Here is a 20,347-nt window from a genome sequence, read left to right on the forward strand (position 1 = left end):
TTTTACGGATAGAAAATTGGAGAGATGACCTTTAGACATTACCGCCTTGTGTCTGCCACATAGATAAGAAGTTATAAGCTTATAAGAGGGATACCTCTGATTCTATATTAATTTAATTTGTGGAGCAAAATGTCGTGTGAAACGCAATCAAAGGCCTTCGATAAGTCGCAAAGAGAAATTGCTATGCGATTGCCGCGTTCAAGCCCCTCAATGACCTCGCTCACATTAAATACCGCGTTCGTAGAAGAATAAGCACTTCTGAATCCATACGGTGAGTTGTTAAACTAATTATTTAACTTAAAATAGGAATAAAATTGTTGTTTGATAACCTTTTCAATTACTCTCCCAGAAGTAGAAAGAGAAATATTAGATATGTAAGACCTTAATTCATTGTTAAACCAGTGCACGGGTGTTTTTTTAGCGGTTTGTAGTACTTTTTTTAGAGGAAAGTGCGTTAATATTAAATTGTTATAAGTTTCGGTAAGAAAGACTGTCAAAAAATTAGGATCATTATAAATATAATAGAAAAAGTCCATATGTGTACTAGCTAGCGCACGTTTAAGCTTCTGTGAACCAGAAGAAGTAATAAACTGTGTAAATGTTTGATTAGTGTCAACAACTTTATGCTCAGAGTCAGTAAATCAAAATTGAGCTCGATGGTCAGAAAAACAAGGTTCAAATACATCTACTCTGTAGATATTTTCAGAAAAATTTATCATAATGTTGTCGATGCAACTACTGGACTGGGATGTGATTCTAGTATAATCGTTTATATTTACTTTTAGACCAAAATATGTTAATAGATTGTGAATTCCAAAAAAAGGTCAGATTCAATTTTAAAATTTATATTAACATCACCAAGTATGATCAGTTCTGTATACAGTTAAAATATTGGTTTTTATTGAAGGTACATAAATTGCAACTCCGCCTTGTTATACTAGGCTTAGTATAGATACCTAAGGGATACAGAAAAATCAGATGGGACTTTTAATAAAAGAAAAAAGTGACGATTTGGTATTTAGAGACATCGAAATTATTTAAAACCGTGTATCTAAATATATGTTATGGGTAAAACGGTTTTCATACAACAACTCAAAAATAAAATACTGGCCAAAATTGTTTGCACCTTTTGAAGTGGTACCACTTCAATCCATTACTTTGAATATAATTGTATATTAGGTAATTTTATTTCCGACTCGCAGGTGCGGTTTGTTATCACAAAGTGAAGTCGATAGATTTTTTCGTATAAATACAAGATCTTCCTAAATTTGTCCACTTCCAATTTGACAAAACTAATAGCTACAATGTTCGCCACTAAACTCATCTTGCTCCTGGGCTTTGCCCTTTTCGTGTCAGCTGGTAAGTTTTTAATAATATTTTGAACCATTGCGGCTATATTTTTTTGTATGTTTTAATAAAAATTTAATTAATATAAAACTAGTATCAAAATCAAAGTAATATATTTTGGACCTTATTTTCTTTTACTTTTATACCAATATTTCCAACATTTACAATAATTTTTTTTTAAATTTTAATTTTCTAATAATTACTTTAATAGTATGTAATTAGAGCTAAGACGATATTGAATAAAATCATCGATAAAAATCGTAATGTATTATGGTTTTTACATTAAATGACGATGGTTGCCAGTTGAGCCATAATGCAAATCATAGACGTCAGCGTATGACATTTATATCATTACAATTTTTTCCGACTATCTCCAATTTTTTCCGAGTCCCTCCAATTTTATCGTATCCTAATTTTTCTGACTCCCTCTAATTTTTCCTGACTCCCTCTAATATTTCTAGTAAACGGGAATAAATTCCTCATATCGTTCCCCAATAATGTCCTAATTCAGAGTAAACCCATTCACGGGAGTAAACCCACTAACGGGAGTAAGTTCATTATACTTTGGATGTAGCATGTGTGAAATGTAGATCATTTGCAAGAATGAAACAAACACGGAAAAAAAATTACTTTAAATCATTGATTTATTTGTTCAAGACAGCTCATAATAATAAATAAGTTTTAAAATTTGTTGAATATAAAATAGAAGTTATTCATCGTTTAGGTTTTCAATACTGTCTTGTATTTATGTTTATTTTGCAGATAATTTTCAATATAGGAGTCTTTATGTCGTACCATTGTATTTTTTAGGTATCTTGCGGCTCTATTGTAGTTAATTTTATCTTGCTGCTGCCTTGTGTTTTGCCATAATATCTTCCTAAATCGCCACTTCTCTTTAATTTGGTTTCTAATATTGACCGGACAGTTTTTTTTATTCTTTATAGCTTTACATTCTGGAGTGGCGTTTCAGGCAGCTTCTTAGAGAAGTGTAGTAAATTAGTATACTGCAATTTTAAGTTCATCTTTTGTTTTTAGAAAAATATTTAGGTTTATTTTTTGACGAATTTCTTCCCTATACAGATTTCAGTCGGTTTTGTGTTTCGCTAGACGTTCCTTCTCAATAAATCTTGTATTTATTGTCGCTATTACTGCAGTATGGTCAGAAGCAATTCCATAATTAGGAACAATGTTTAGGAAGCCTTCTCCAAAGTTTTTGCTTACAAAGACATTAAGACAGTCAAAAAGTTTACTGGGGTTAGTGGCGTCTAGACAAGTGCCTAGGTTTATAAACCGTATGTGAATAACCGTCTTATTAAGGTTTTGTATATTTGGCATGTTGTTTTTTTACGTTATTAATCTTACCTATCTAGTTAAGCTACAGTAACATTTATTGGCAATGGATATTCACCTCTTCACTTCGACTGCAACGTTATTATAACACATTACTAGGGATCCTAAGTATGTAAAGTTTTTACCACCTCAATGTTATTTTCTCCTATTGTTAGATTTTGTAGCCGCCTTGTTTCTGCATTTTTACTTGCTTGTATATATTTTCTTTGGCCTGATTTATTTAAACGCCACTATTTTGTGCAGTTGTTTTGCGCCACTTGTTCTATTTAATAAATGCCTTTATCATTTTTCTTCTTGACCTTGCGATTATGTCAACATCATCTGCAAACGCTAGTATTTGCACACTGTAAGGCGTCTCTCTGACGTAGTCCCTTTTAGACATCTATTGTTTCCGTTAACTCTATTTGTATCCGGATTTTAATTTCTACATTTGGAGTTTATGCACTTCGAAGTCTATGAAGGGATTATGTTTCGGGTCTATTGTTTACATTTACCTGGAAGAAGCCACATTGATATTTCCCAACTATTTTTTCAGCGTGTGCTCTAAACCTTTCATAAATGAAATCAAAATTAGATTCAATTATGAGAATTAGACATTCAAAATAATAATATTTAATAATCTATTTATTAGTCGGAAGCTATTTTATATGAAAGTTTATCTGAAGTGGAAATCGAGACGGTAAATACATATTTACCGTCTCGATCTTATGGGGAACTATTTACGGGATTTTTGCTTACTTGACGGAAATTCTTGTTCAACAATTTAACAAGCATAAAAAAACACTTTGTTTTTAATTTAATCACTAAATGAAGCTATTTAAACATGTTTCGCTACAACACACCTTGCTCAGAAGAATTTTTTTTAACTATTTTTTTCTCACGAAATTATTTTTGTTGGCGATGCTTATAAAATACTCGTTATAGTTCTTTAAAATGTTCTTCCTAAAAATGTACCGAATTTCTGGTAAATCTACCGATTTAGTACCTTGACGTTTTACCTGCAACTATTGAAACGGCTGTAATTCATCTAAAGAATTTACTGAATGATATGCCGTCTATTCGGACCAAACAGAAAAAATGAACTAACGATATCTTTTCTATTTAAATATTTTTCTATAAAAAGGCATACTTTTTTACATCTACTTTTTAATAAAAATTGTGGTTAATTTCCAATAAAGATGTTAAAAAAAGAAAATAAAGATGATTATATATATATATATATATATATATATATATATATATATATATATATATATATACATATATACATATATATATACATATATATTATACATATATATATATATATATATATATATATATATATATATATATATTAATTAATTGTAATAAAATAAATTAAATTCTAGGAAAAGATCTTGACACTGGCATGGAAATTGTGAGATGCGCCAACAAAGCAATGAGAGTAGGAGTACCTGAATTGGGAGTTCCAGCACACGATCCCTTCGTCGCTATCAGAAACTTATCATGGACAGGTGACATCGGCATTGCGAGGTAAAAGAAAATTTTTAGAATTACCTGATTTATTTGATCCACTAAATCTTCTGTATTTGCTTTCTTCTGTATTGGAACGTTCAATTTTATTAGGCTTCTTCAGCTCCTTTGGTAAATGTTATCATTAAATGTAAGAAATATAAATTTTAGGTAAGGTATAGGGTAGCCTCTTTTTTATTTTCTGCTTTCCTACAATTTACTACAGATCATCGATAAGAACTTGCATGTTTCTTCAAACTTATAGTTTTCTATTTGATTATATTAAACGTATTTTATGTATACTGTATTTTTATTTATCCATTTATTTAATCACCGCTGTCGAATTCTTTATACCCGAATTTTCAAATCCTTTACACACTTCTTCTGTGAGATGACCTTTAAATTGCTAAATCTGAGTTAAATTTTCTTTTATTTATTTCTGTGCGGTCGAATGAAAATGAAGTAATTAATCTTCTTCCCCTCGTTTAAATATAACATTGGTGAGATTGTCGTCATCAACGTTTTATTCACTATTTAATTTCTTTTATTTACGTACTAAATAAATCTTTGTACTAAAATATTAGTTGCTTATTTGATTCGAATCTCTTATGTTGTTCTAGTCTTTAAATTTTTTATTGTATACTTGGAAATTATATTTGCTTGCCATTTCTAGCACCCATATCGAGTTCAACACCTTAAGATGGTATGGTCTTGCCGACTGGGATATCTCAGCCAAGCAAATCAGTGATGACGCTGACAACGAGGCTGTCTTTGACTACACTACTTACTGGCCCAGTTTTACAATCTCCGGAAACTACGCAGCTACTGTTAAAGAACTTTTCCTTACACAGAAATACAAAGGAAACTTCAAGTAAGTATAGTAGATATAAGTCAATCCTTGTAAAACAAATAAAGAAATAGAGCACCTGATCTCCCTGCCAATAAATATAAAGAAACTGATAGTGACAATACAGAAACTTTAATTGGTATTTCTCACAGAAAATTTATTTCTCGATACTTTTAAATAAAGTTTAGATACTTTAAATTATTGAAGCTATTTAAACTACTTATTATTTTATATAGTCCATACCGAAAGAATCCCATTCTGACCTTCTAAAATTTAAATTTAAACTTAGTTTCTAAAATTTAAACATTCTGTAATATAGAACTTACTACATTTAACCAATATCAGGATGCGATGTTTAGGACTTATTCGTGTAGGTACAAAAACATTAATTGAGCGCCCCCGCCCCCAGGTTAAGTCATTGACTATCTTAATTAATGATTTTTTTCATTAAGTCCTTGACTTGATAATTCCTTTTTTATTTTCATAAGAATAATTAACGTTCTCACTGATAATTTTCTATATTAATTTTCTTTTCACTAATGTTTCAAAATTATATTGTATTAATCCGTATATAGTAAGATATTGTATCCTTGTAAAATAAATTCATTAAACTGTTAAACTCTTATTTTATTTATAAGAATAATAAATTTATAATGACATCTTTTTTCTTGAAAAACAACATTTTTTTGAATTTATTTTCAACTAAATCAAGATCTAAATTAGCAATAAGTTCATGCTACGAACGCCACCATAACATTTTTTAATCAGTCTTGTTTCGTTAACAGAAATTTTGTTTTTGCAATGCTTAACATGGAAAAAGCATCGTTAACAAGTACAACTTGTAGCCAGCCTCGCGATGAATTTTCTCGTCAATTGTTTAAAATTATTAAACCATGTGCCTCTCTCATGAACTGATAACTAATTTAACCATTTAAAATCGATTGAAGGATAAAAATTTTCACTTTTTTTTTGTTTTTATAACTCGAACCTCTACTGTCTCAAAGTTCTATAATAGGTTCACAACTTGTTGAGAGCACGAAATGTGCCTCAAAGTCATAAAACGGTCGTAAAATTTGTATCATTATAGGCGTTCCTGAGGTGTTTATTCATTAAAATTAATGCGTTTTACATTTATTTTCCTTTACAAAATGTTTATCACTATTAATAATGGTTTAATACTAATATATTTAAAAAAAAACAATTAAAACTTTCACGGCTAATGTTGGTTATTATATTAATTAAAGTAAGAATTTAATCATTAACAATTTTGTAAATAAGAATACCTTATCTCTTTGGATATTTCAATACTAACCTTCGCGTTTAATTACTTTACTAGAAAACCTGGAATTCATATCCAAAGGTACTATTCGTTGCAACATAATTACGATGGAATTCCCCAGATTTTTAATAATATAATGGGTATAAAGATGCCGGCTTTGGCCACGTGCCCCGTCTGTTCAGTTTATATTCGAAACTTAACTTGAAAGCGTGAAGTTATTACGAACGAAAACAATTTTTTGTTTAATACGTTTTTGATCACATGTAATTTACGGCTCGTCGGTGTTTCCGCGTCTACGGCAGTAATTAGCGTCTCGAATATTTCTTTTGCGAATTATATGCAGTGCGTGAGTGTTTTTGTATTCCATATACCTACGAACATATACGTTCCTTGCGCTCGTGTTCGTTTTGTTGGATTGTTTGTGATGGCTTTATCATCAAGCTTTACACCGGTACTGTTGCGTAGAGTCAGTAAGTCTGTCTATTCACCAAGAAAGAAGACTATTGTCCTAAATGTTCACGATGCTCTGGTTTCTCAGAATCCCACAAACACTGTTCGCAACATAGTCGAAAGTTGTGCCAACATGACTGGCGTAGGGGAATCAACTATATATGTTCCTATCAGAAAGAAAAAAACACGGTATAGCTAACCCAAACACAAACGAACACTTAAAGAGAGGGAAAAAGCCTATTGAAATTGATGAATTTGTCAAAAATGGTATTCGAAGGAAAATTTATGGATTTTTTTTCAAAAAAGAAATACCAAACGTAAACAAAATTTTACAGGAAGTTAGAGACGACCCGGATTTGCCTCATATCGGACGAACTAAATTGTGGCAAGTTTTAAAAGAATTAAATTTCCGGTGGGAGAAATGAGACCGAAAATCACTTTTGATTGACCGGGAGTAGATAATATGTTGGAGAAGAAATTATCTAAGATCCATACGAAAATTCCAAGGTAGGCCAATCTTCTACCAGGATGAAACGTGGGTAAACTTAGGTCATACTCTAAAAAAAATTTGGTCAGATAAAAATATATTAAGCTCCAGGCAAGCCTTTATGGAAGGTTGGTCTACTGGTATCTTCCCACCTTCTGGAAAGGCAGTAGATTAATAATTTTTCACATTGGCAGTTAAAAAGGATTTGTTAAGCATGGTTTGTTGGAATTTCAGTCCAAAAGCACAAAAGACTATCACGAGGAGATGACAGTTGATGTTTTCGAAGAGTATTTTGACCAGATGATTGAACACATACCACCAAATTCAATTATAGTATTAGATAATGCACTTTATCATTCACGACTAGTAGAACGACTTCCAACGACTGCGTGGAAGAAACAGGATATTCTTGACTCGCTGCGGAATAAAAATCTGCCTTACGAATATGGAATGGTAAACGCAGAACTTTTAAAAATTGCTCGGCAACACAAATCCAAGTTCAAGAAATACGTAGTTGACAAAATGGCGGAAAGGCAAAACATCACAGTCCTTAGACTTTCACCCTACCACTGCGAAATAAATCCAATTGAACTCATTTGGGCACAAATGAAAAGTTATGTGGCTAGAAAACATACGTCATATAAAATACAAGCTGTACGTGAATTGTTGTAAGAGTCTTTACAACATATTACAGAACAAAACTGGAAAGATGCAGTAAGACATGTAATAGAAGAAGAACAAAAAATATGGGATCTTGATAACATAATTGATGCGACCGTAGAGACACAACCGCTAATTATTAACCCTCAAGACGACTCGGATCTTGAAGTTGATCCTATTTATTTTGAATTTGAATAGTTTTCTAATCGTAATTATATAAGGTAAGTAATAGTAGTTGTAATCGTAAGGTATTAAAAAAGAAGTTTTATTAAAACAAAAATACAATTTACATAAGTACAATTTAAAAAATAAAATATATTTATTTAGTTCAAATAAATGTTTCAATCATATACTCTACGACACTGATCGGTCATCTGTAACCAAAATACCTTTGTAATCGGATTATAAAGTTGACTGCTGTATTGTATTCCTTCAGATATAAGGTGGGTTAGTCGAAAACATCTTAAACCGTTAGTTTCAGGTTGGTTTTTACTATTATATCGTATTACCTATCCTCTCTGTATTTCAGTTCTCCAATTAGGGTTAAACTTATAGTGAGCTATCGACAAATTGTAAACCGACTATAAGAAGTTTAAATTAAATTGATCTGAGACACATTTGAAATAATTTTGATTTCTTGAAAATCTATCCAAAACGTCATTAAAGCATAATGCTCTTTCACAGCATAAATAATGTTCTTTGTTTCTTGGTTAAACATATCATATCAAGAAAACAACAAATATTTTTTATCTTTAACCACAAACGCTGTATTAGGATTATCATCGTCCGGCTTTTGAGGAACTTTACGTTTTTATTTTTAACCCTGCCACAGTGAGAGCTAAACTTTGAACCTCATTCACAGTCTGGCACACATTGATTTCCTGGTACTGAAGTGTTTTATTCGCCACTACGAGCAGGTGACCTGCCCAGCAGGTCGGCTGTGGGCAGGTCACGTAGCCCGATATAATGACAACAGGTGGACACGGAGAATTCTAGAATGGAGACCAAGGACGACAACAAGAAGCATGGGAAGACCTCAAAAAAGATGGGTAGATGACATAAGAACAGTGGCAGGCAAACAGTGGATTAGATTGGCGCAAGATAGAGAAAGATGGAAGCAATTGGGAGAGACCTACATTCAGGAGTGGATGGAAAATGGTTGACAATGAAGAGACGAGCAGCTGTAGAATAGGATGCATGATCTCTAAAGTTATTATAAAATCATGTGACTTTGTTTAAAATAAAATTACTTTTCCGTTCACTTTTGCTTGTAGATCACATTTACGTTGAATACATTATCCAATCGATTCTATGATATGTATAATATGTATAATGGAGACTACCGAACAACAATCACAACGTGTCTATGATAATGTTTTTAGGATTTCAGTTTGCTGTTAGTTGATTTAACAATTTTCTCGAATATACCATACATTTTCGTGCTTCCTAAAATGAAACAATATATTAATTGTACAACGCCAAAAAAATACTACTTGATTCTGGATTCTACTAACTTTATTCTTTTCCTTACAACTTGTTTACTGCACTTTATTAAAATTACCAGCCATGCTCGAAGCTTCATCAAATCAAACAGTTTTAACGATTTTTGCAAGCAATTATGTATAGTATTAAAAATTGTTTCGACATCAGTAAGAAACAAGCGTTGCTCACAAATGAATCTCTTAACTGGCAATGCTGAATCAGAATCTGCTCGTGATGGGCTACATGCGAAGTCTCATCGGCAATAAAAGAAATAGACCTTTAAGTTAATCTAGTATTAATCATAAAATTATATTTTAAGAGCTTTTCAAATGTCATTTACTAAGAGGTTATTGAAGTATATACATATATATATATATATATATATATATATATATATATATATATATATATATATATATATATATATATATATATAGAAGCAAATAGCAGTAAACAATGCATACAACGAACAAACAATTAATAAAATGTTAAATCAAAAACTACACAAGAAAGCCCTGAACTTAGTATTTCCACCACCAGAGAAAAAACCCAGTACCTTCTGCTCGATTACATATACAGCCAAAATATCAACAAAAATAGCCAAACACATAAAAAAGAAAGGAATAACACCAGCTTTCAGAACAAATAACAACCTAGGCAAATATATTAAAAACAACAAGAGCCAACATAAAAAACACTTACACAGTGGTGTGTACAAACTTAAATGTGGTGACTGCCCAAAAACTTACATTGGTCAAACAGGTAGAAATTTTAATAAACGAATAGCAGAACATAAAAGGGCTTTCAATAATAGAAAAACAGATTCTACATACGCACTTCACCTTCTAGATCATAATCATTCTTTTAATGACGAATTTAAAATTCTACACATTCAAAATAAAGGCCTTAAGCTATCTTTGTTAGAATCTATGGAAATCAACAAATTAAAAAACACAGATATAATTCTGAATGACCAGCTTGAGACAAACAGTTCTCCCCTCCTCAACCTATTTCATTAGAGACTATAAAGTGTAAACCCATGCCAAAAACAGATCACTTGAGAAAGGCAATTAGCCGAAACAGCTGTAGTGATAAAAATTTAAAATAAATTATGTGGAAGTTTTGAAAACAAAGTTTTCAGTGTTTTATTGTTACAACTTCTTTGTGTTCGCCAATTTGCAGTCATAAGATATGTAGTCTTACTAATTGCTGTTTTTGGACCCCCAAAACTTTTATCCCCAGGATATGTAAGTTTACAATTGTGAATGACATGAAAATTGACTTTGGTTGAAACTTGCGCCATAGCTGTTACTGGAAATTAATTATTTTTTATGTTCTTAGAAAAGTAATACCTCATTTCATCGCTCCTTCTAGATCTCGTGTGGGTGTCATGTAATCTACAGCAAACACACCTCTAGTTTCAATATTACAATATAACACTATATATATAATACACCTATTTTTATATTTATAATTAATCATACAAATTCTGTTATTTAAGAACTAAATTAATGTAAGGCTAATTTTTTAGGGTAGTCATACAGAAATCAAAATGGACTGGAAGAATCAAAGCAGGTAAAATTCAACCTAACGCCACTGTAGATAGTTTTACCGCCGACTGGCACGTTGCAGATGTAAAAGTAAGTTTTTTCCAAAATAAAAAATTTTAGTCTACATATTTTAATTCTAATATATATATATATATATATATATATATATATATATATATATATATATATATATATATACACCAATTACAATGAATGGTTATACCAACGGATTAAGCTATTACCCAGATATGTTGGTTGTATATAATACCTTCTTACAATAAAAATCTATATTTTTCGACATTTTGCTAAGCTTTAAGCAATGCCACTCGCTACCAATACTTTAAATTTAATATCTAGTTCACAGTTCACAAAGTCCTCCTTCTGAGCGGTGAGCAATTATTGTTATGGTTATTAATTGGTTGAAATTTTTATTCAATGGTCCAGGAGATTTGAACAGCTTTGACTTAAGTTATGGCACTCAATTATGAATGTCCAAAAACGTTTAATTAGTTCACCATTTGTGCAGTATTTGAATATTAAAACTTATTGGTATTTTGTAGATATATCCGTTGTTTCGTCAGTTGTAATAGATTATCTATGTACGAAGAGGTTTAACTTCCCCCAAAATTACTCCTAGGTTTATTTTGACGTTTCAATTTCGTGTTCGAAAATATTTCTCACAAAAAACCAGGATTTCTAATATGGAAATCGAAACGTCAAAATAAACATAATAATAAATCTTTTACCATACAGTCTAAAATTACATTTTGAATATTTAGATATTAATTGAAATACTGAATATTTTTCTAAATGTTCACTACTTGTGGTGCACTAAAGCACCATCTGATTTTTGTCAAAGTCGAAATTTATTAAATCTCCAAAAATTCCAAAATTATTGGTGTGTTGCTGCCCTATATTCACCTCTAAGCGTCAGTTCAATAATTTTACATTCAACAAAATCTATTTACGCCGCATAATTGTTGTGTGGCATTTTTATGGAATTTAATAATCCAATAGGCTGAATCTAACTTTTCTCTAAAGATTCTAGAGCCTAATATATTATAACCAATTCCATTTCCTAACCTAATTTCATTTGATTATGCAAGGCATGCTTGGAAGCACTCCTATTTTTTAATCGTACTGCTAAAATTAACCAAATCTGTTACACAAATGTCCTTCCATGATTTATCATTACCATAATGTTCACAAAAAATGACATTTTTTGTATTCTAGCCACATATCTAATTATTAGTATTGTAAATCCAGAGTTTAGTTACTGCGAAAATTGAACAAGTCAAATTTTTCACAATTCAACTTCACCGATTCAATTATACTGATTAGCAATGTGTTTTGGGAAAGACCAGATGGTAGAAGATCGACAGGAAGGTCTAGAAAAAGGTGGAAAGACGCAGTCAGGGAAGACCTGGAGAAGATGGAAGTAAGGTCATGGGAAATAATACCACAGGATCGGAATCAATGGAAGGCAATAGTAAACGCGGCAAAAACTCACGAAGAGTTGTAAAAGGCAATGATGATGATGATGACTCAATTATACCCAAAAGTCTATCAAGTCTGTCTAAAATAACATCTACCTTTGAATAAAATTTTATTTATGGACGCACGTTTTGAATGATATGTGATTTATTGGAGAGTGAAATTTTTAAAACTTGACTTGATCACTTTTTGCAATATTTATACCGACGAAATATTACGGTTCAATTGTCCTTTATAATTTTTATCCCAGCTGGAATCTACTTATTCCTGAATATGTAGTAAATAATATTTATCTTAAACAAAAATAAACAACCATACAGTAGCGCACCTAGAATTTGCCTCTGGGTAGGGGGTTTTGGTTGGTCACCGAAATTTTTTTATGATGACCTCCATTTTGAGTCCTGGGGAGGTTGTAAACCCCAAACCCCCTCCGGGTGCTCCACTGCAACCATAACCGGGATAAGCTAGATAAAGAATATCAACTAACAGTTTGATATTGTTTAACGCAAGTGATAGCGTGTTTGATGTTTAAAAGGAATTCAGAGCTCTGGCTTGACCAGTTTTAGACAACGTAAAGTACATCTTGATGTGGATGTGGATTGTCTATCAAACAGTAATTTGTACTTAATTGGACTTTGTATATATGTAATTGCAGTAATTTACAGTAGCATGTATTGCTACTCTAATTTATGTAAGTACGTTTATTAGAGTTAAGACCTATTAGTAAAACATTTTGTTACGTACATTTGATTAGACACATTTTCAATTGTTAGTAAATTAGACTGAAATTTTTTTTGTTTTACAGGCCTCCATCACTGGATTGGGACTCATTGGAGACACCACTGCTCTCGCTATTCAAGAAGGTATTGAAACTGCTCTTAACACCGGTCTTATTGGAAATGCAATTGGGGACCTCCTTAAAATGAGATTTAATACTGTCTGGTATCCCACTGGCAAACTTTGGGTTCTCATGGACTGGTGCAAAGCCAACAGCGGCTCCACCCATGCACCATCGACAGCTTCGCCAACAAAAGCTATCCCCTCTTTTTAATTAAATAATTAATTAAAAAATTAACTAAGAATATATTTTCTGTAAACGTTGTGACGATAGAATACAATAAAGTGGAAATAATTATTTACCAAATTTAAACATTTTTATTGACAAACTCCTTCTTCCATAGTTCTAATCCCTTCTTCTATAATTAAATTCGTAGAAAAAAGTTACAATTTGTATATTTAACACTTACTATACATTTTTAATCAGGTAATATCTGAAATCGAATAATCGATATAACAAAATTAATATTTGGTAGCACTGCCTCCCAGGAATGTGGACAGCAATACAGGATGGTGTCGTTTAATTCGATTCATTCAATTCTACTCATGGACTTTGCTGCTTGTAACTAGCATTGTAGCTTTGTTTAAAACATTTAATTGTTCTTTTCGGTAATTATACCGCTAACTAAATCTACCGACTGATGATCCCATGTTGTCCCGCAGAGCTTTTGTATGATATTGGTTTGCGTTCTTAGGTTTGTTGCGGTGTTCTCCAGATATTTTTTAAACGAGAGTGTTCTATCTAGAGCGACACCCAGGTATTTGGAATTATAATAATTCGGTACCTCGGAGGTAAAGGATACTATGTCCATTTTTTCAGGAGAGCAGTTTTAAAATTTTTTAAATTTGTAATCAGTAAGTACTCAAATGTTTCTTATATTTAACCAAGATTATAAGTGTATAATCGTTTTTCATTCCATGAAGTGTTATATACCTGAGGTTTACCGTTCATTATTTAAAATTTTTTTAAAAATGTGTAGTTGGACATAGTGTTGTTTACCTCTAACAACTTTTTTAAATAATGTGGCATTGCATGTTAAGGTCTTTACGAAATAAAAGCTATTCTGAAGCTATTTTCTTGTGGCATTTTAAAGTAATTACTATTTAAATGGGAATAAGCCACAACTAAAAGTTAAAGTAAGTTTATTGACGTTTCAATTTCCACTTCGGGAATCGTTCTCAAAATACCTGCCAGTTTCTTGTATAGAATTTCCAATCTCCGAAAATTTTGAATATCGCTTGGCCCATAACGGTTTCTTAATACTGTTCTGAAGCTATTTTCTTGTGGCATTTTAAAGTAATTACTATTTAAATGGGAATAAGCACCAATTAAAGATTAAAGTACGTTTATTGACGTTTCAATTTCCACTTCGGAAATCGTTCTCAAAATATTTTGAGAACGATTTCCGAAGTGGAAATTGAAACGTCAATAAACGTACTTTAACCATTAATTGTGGCTTTAAAAGTCATTGTACTTTTGTTTAGTGATTGGTAATGGGATTACTGAGACTTGATTTAATTGGGCTGGAAACGTTACTTGCTGTCATCGATATCTCATGAAGTCCACTTCATACATATTTTGATTATTGAAATCGGTCTTATAAAAGAACTTTTCAATGTGTTCTTGTTAGAGTTGTAGGAAAACACATGTTGACAGTGGAACAGGGTCTTTATTAATATTTTTTTTTCTATTTACAAAATAGAAATAGATAGAGGATTAGATGACAATTTCTTATCGAACAGCGTTTTGAAGTTTTTGAAATCTGCAAGTTCCATATTGTGCACTGTATATTTACCTGATGTTTACCTAACTAGTTGTTGCCAGTCCCATGGTGTTTAAATGGCCAAATCGGAGAGTTTCTTTCTTTTTCTTTCGATTAAAACATAAACAGTGTCTGCTTCCATATGTGTATGCCCTTTCAGTAAAAACTTTTGAGTGATCGTCTTTATTTGAGGTATCCAAACATATCACATTATAATACTTATATTTTTATTTTGTCCATAGCAGTTATCGGTCCAAAGAGTGATGTCCTCTACTTGACTACCTGAAATTGTATTGTCAGCCCATTTCAAAATTGACGAGGCAATTTTATTTGCACCTCGGGCCCCTTTCGATTCGTCCCACATTATACATTGTACAGAAGAATCACTGGCATCATATATTATAAAATTTAATGTCCAAAGCTTCTTTTTGTACAAACTAATACAATTGTTTGTTAGTGGTGAAGGCAAACATTTTTGCAAATCACCAGATAATACTTTGTATTTTTGTGACTCTTTAGCTATTATAAAGTCCAATTGTTTTAAGTTATACCGAGTTTTAGATTCAATTAGGTGAGCATCATAATTAGCCTGTACACTGGTTAGTTCATCTGCAGTAAGATTATTTTTTAATTGAGCGGTGAATGTACTGCATGTATCGCAAATGTCTCTTTCGGGCGGTTTAAACGACAACTTGAAGTCTTTGAATGATTTAATCTGTTGATGTATACTATTTATGGTTTAATAAACCTCCTGGCTCAATTTTTTTCAACATATTTACTACTACTAAATTAGATATACAAAGTGTGTTTAAAAACATAACCTTGCACACCTTCAATAGCTGACTGTTCACTGTAAAATGGTAGTGTAGTGTATTATTTTTAGATTTGGTAGAATTTAGATCTTTTTTTCTTAATCGAAGAGTAGGTTGGTAGGTCGATACATGAGAAGATAAATTGCTTTTTAAGATCTGAAACGTTTGTCTCAGTCCAGTATGAGTTAAAAATTTTCTGTCTTTCGTATTCTGGCCATCTTTCAGAGCATTTCATGCGACACATGCAAGGAGGCTTTAACATTTTTGCAGGCATGTCTTTGCCTCTTTTACTGAGATACTCTTTCCCATCAGCTATTTTTCGTTTGCGAACATTATAGGTCCAATTTTGTTCATTTACTTATCGTTTTTTACCTTTTTGTTTGCACTTAGTTATATTTTGTACATTTCTTTTAACACTTTTCTCTTCTTCTAAAATAACTTCATTATGTTCATTGAAATTGCCTGCATCACTGCTTAGGGATAAATCGTCCTAAAGAAGATTTTTTTTATTGCCCCACTAATCGCTAATCGTAGGAGTAATAATAGCTTTCTCTTTTACCTTTGTTTTCGCTGGTTTACTTATACGTCTCATATCATTGTCGTCCGATTCTGAGCTTTCACCACTTAGAGGCTCATAGATTTTATCAATATCCAGCTAACAAACCAGCTAAAAAAAGGACTTGAATCGTGTTTTATTATAATTTATGAAAATATTTTAATTCAAAAATAATGTTAAAAAATGAAAAATTTAGACAAGACTTTAAATTATTATGTTTAATTTCAAATCAAGAGCTGTCATTCGTTTCTCGTAAAGTGTAGCACAAAACTGTATTGAGTTGTGGCGTACTAGAATAAATAAAACACACTGGAAAAATTAAAAATTTAATTTGAAATTAATACAAAATGAATAACTTTTACAGTGAACAAGTCTGGAATTTAAATATATGTATTATAATTCGAAACTGCTGAAATAATAGTATTTTGTCATATCTCCATTATTAAAAAATTCTTCAAACATTTTGGACATTAACTCAACCGTCTCTCTGGTTATTAAATTTATTAGATACCGTTTTCTGTTGTTAATAATAAAAATAATATTTATCTAAACACATTTTTGAACGTTATTTTTTTTATTTAGATTTAGTGCAATTCCGTTATCTGTGATGGCAACAATGAATTGTTTCACGAACCATTGTCTCCAGTCTGAACCAGAGATATGTAAGAGAGGCTTTATTATATATCTTTGGTCTGAACACTGGTTTACATTGGGAAAAAAAAAGTGTACCATTTCTATATGACGGGAAGTTTAGAAGGGTACATAACACTATGTCCGGATGGTAAATGACAGTGCACACATATAGTAGAGGTAAACAACACCAAGTCCACATAGTGTTGTTTACCTCTGACTGTAAGTGGACTTGGTGTTTATTGAAAAGTCGGTAACTTGCCGTAAAATTGTCTCTGGACATAGTATGGTTTACCTATGTGTAGAGCCAGAAAATTTATATTCAAAAGTGCAATAATCTAAATCTCGATAAAAATAAACATAGTGTCCTTTACCTCCGAGGTACATATAATCGGCGGACTTTGTATAAAAGAATTGCTGTACAATGTTCAAAGTTCAATAAGTAGCCATGCGTCAAAGTTTGAGATAATATATCAGATATCGATTCATATCGATTTTTACGATTATTCCCCATTTGTTATTAACGACAAACAGAGGTTATAAACCCATAATTAACCAGCGATTTTGAATTTTGGATTCGTAGAATTAACTTATTTTAAATAATCATATATAGATATGAAAATCTAAGATGTTTTACAAACATCTTTCCTATATTATAGTGATGTATCTATCTCTTGAAGCTTTGAAATGTTTCACTAACAATATCTCTATTGTAGAACAATTTCTTTTTCGATTCGATTTTTCAATTTTTGATTTGGTGTGTCGCTTGTCAATAATAATCGATTCGAACGGATGAGCATTTCGACAATTATTTTGATTATTTAGGACATTGTACAGTTTGGGGGTACAATGCTAGAAGTGGATAAGACAAGACAAAATAACAAAATAAAGAAATTAATAGTTCAAGTTCGGAAAATGGCAACCTTTATTAAAATTATTAAATGCAAAAAGCAAAATTATTAAATGTCATTATTCTGGAAGTAGTGCCGACGATATACTCAGAAGGTTCTCATTTTTATTCGAAGGCCCTGTACGAACAAAATCAACAATTCACATTATTTTTAAATGTTAAAACACTGGTTTTGTCAACAATTGCAGAAAATGCACGGATAGTGATGAAGATGAAAATCAACTAGCTTGTGCAATTAATGAAGAACAAGAACAGCGTGAAACTGCCGTATGTAGTCTAACTGAAATCAATTATCCTTGTAACACACCCTAATTTCAAAAGAAACTGATATTAGTGCTAGAACTCTATGAAATATTTTTAAAAGAAACAAGTACCACTGCTAAAAATTGTAAAAAACTCTGGAAATTTTCCCTGCTGATAATGAACGGCGAACGGTGTTTTGTAAGGACATGACGGAACGCATTATTCGTGACGAAGATTTTATGAAAAAAATCTTGTTTACGAGATGAGTCTTCTTTTGCTTAAACTGGCCATCACAATCTGTTATCTTACAATCCATCTGTTATCATACGATACTCTACAGAAGATAGACACATAAGTATTTCTTACAAAACATAATACCGTCAAAAAGTCAAAGTCTTGGCTGGTATTATAGATGATAACGTAATTGGTCCTTTTTTCATTAAAAGCACTTTGTGTTGTCGTAAATATCTAAATCTCCTGAGATATCACATAATTCCAGCAGTTCGAACATTATCTTAATATGAACGAAATTTAGTTGCAGCAAGACGACTGTCCAGCTCACAATGCATGGAAAGTGGATTGTTTAAACATTCCGTTTTTAGATAGAGTTATTAGTACAAATAGTACCACAAAAATGCCATCTCGCTCTCCTGATCTTGCACCTTTGAACTTTTTCGTATGGGGTTATGTGAGCATTACCAGAACACCCGAAATGTTGTCGAACATCCGAAGGTAATTATATAAAAGATTGGCCTACTGCTTCGCTGAATGTATAAATTGTTTTAATTTATGCCGTTAAAAATTTATTTTGTTATTTTTTATGAATTATTGAGATTAAAAAAACTGTTGATTTGATCTAAGATATGAATCTGCTTCTAAATCTCTATAATGTAATCTTTACTTGGGATGAATGATGTCAATATCTATCAGGTAGATTTTTTGAATTGAATTGAATGGAAAAATTTTGTGAATTTATTTATGATATTATTTCAATGAATTCTTAACACTTTTAAAAAAATATTTGCGAGAAATTCTAAAAAAACGGGTGTAGCAGTCCAGTGGGACTGCCGGTGGAAGTTACACTTCTATACACGCATTCGCCGTTATAAATTTATTTGGGAGTCAATTTGCATATTCATTACATATGTAATTCTATAGGTAAGACATAGCAGAAAAACAGAATTAATAACAACTTACTAACAATGAAGGATTGAATCAATATTTTGATGAAAATGTATATTTTTATTTTCATATATGTATGAAAGGAGTTGAATGCAAAATTTTTTTACACATACTCTGCAGTAAAATTCATTGTTTATTTTTTTATTAATATAATAATACAATACAAATTAAACTGCAATATTCATAAGTATTTAAAAATGACAATAATATACATAAAAAAATACACTACAATACAGTGCAACATAATTCCATAATATAATAATACAATACAAATTAAAATGCAATATCCATAAGTATTTAAAAATGACAATAATGTAATAATATTAATAAAAAAGTCCTCCCCGACTGAGAATCGAACCCCGGTCTCCCGCGTGACAGGCGGGGATACTGACTACTACACTACCGAGAACATGACACAGATGTATTTCAAAATTGACAGTTCTGGATCATACAGTGATTTATTGAGATTATTATTTTGAAATACAAAAGAATAATATAATTATGAACATTTAATAAATAATACAAAACATATCACATAAATAATAATATTAATAAATATTTTATTATATGTATAATATTATGTGTATATATATCTTTATATAATATATGTAGTATTAAATTATATATACAAAAGGAACATTTTTATATTCGAGAGAGGAAGAGAGAGAAAATATATCTTCTGTCTCTCTCTTACTCATAATCTTACATATGTAATGGTTTCACAGATTCACTCCCATACAAATTTCCAACGTGGAGCGCACGTATAGAAGTATAACTTCAAAAATTGAAATTGACTTAGACATAATAGATACTATCTAAGCAAAAAGACTAAACTGATATGGACATCTTCAGAGAAAAACTGATAATATATGGTCAAAAAAGAAAAAACTGGAGGTAGACCAAGATGGTCATGGAGAGAAGGGAAGATGTCGAAGATGCAATAACCGCCAGAAATTTAAAAGCTGAAAATTGCT

General features: G+C 31.2%; 2 protein-coding genes across 5 annotated transcripts in view; one reads left to right on the forward strand and one right to left on the reverse strand.

Annotated features, from left to right (window-relative positions):
• H2.0 (Homeodomain protein 2.0) overlaps nt 1-20,347 on the reverse strand; it is a 160,288-nt gene that overhangs the window by 50,478 nt on the left and 89,463 nt on the right. The gene's annotated exons all lie outside the window — the stretch shown is intronic.
• Nucleotides 1,227-13,584, forward strand: LOC140432368 (uncharacterized). Its single transcript, XM_072520216.1, has 5 exons — nt 1,227-1,359; nt 4,068-4,212; nt 4,865-5,062; nt 10,928-11,036; nt 13,246-13,584. The coding sequence occupies exons 1-5, from the start codon at nt 1,305-1,307 to the stop codon at nt 13,489-13,491; spliced, it is 753 nt and encodes a 250-aa protein (XP_072376317.1). The 5' UTR covers nt 1,227-1,304; the 3' UTR covers nt 13,492-13,584.

Source organism: Diabrotica undecimpunctata, chromosome 1 (assembly GCF_040954645.1).
Source record: "Diabrotica undecimpunctata isolate CICGRU chromosome 1, icDiaUnde3, whole genome shotgun sequence".
Taxonomy (NCBI): domain Eukaryota; kingdom Metazoa; phylum Arthropoda; class Insecta; order Coleoptera; family Chrysomelidae; genus Diabrotica; species Diabrotica undecimpunctata.

What these genes read in the sequence shown, in the direction of transcription:
- LOC140432368 (XM_072520216.1), top strand. Translation starts at nt 1,305, where the DNA reads ATGTTCGCCACTAAACTCATCTTGCTCCTGGGCTTTGCCCTTTTCGTG. An exon ending in TGCCCTTTTCGTGTCAGCTG is followed by an intron (nt 1,360 to 4,067) that starts GTAAGTTTTTAA and finishes ATTAAATTCTAG; the next exon opens with GAAAAGATCTTGACACTGGC. An exon ending in GGCACGTTGCAGATGTAAAA is followed by an intron (nt 11,037 to 13,245) that starts GTAAGTTTTTTC and finishes TTTGTTTTACAG; the next exon opens with GCCTCCATCACTGGATTGGG.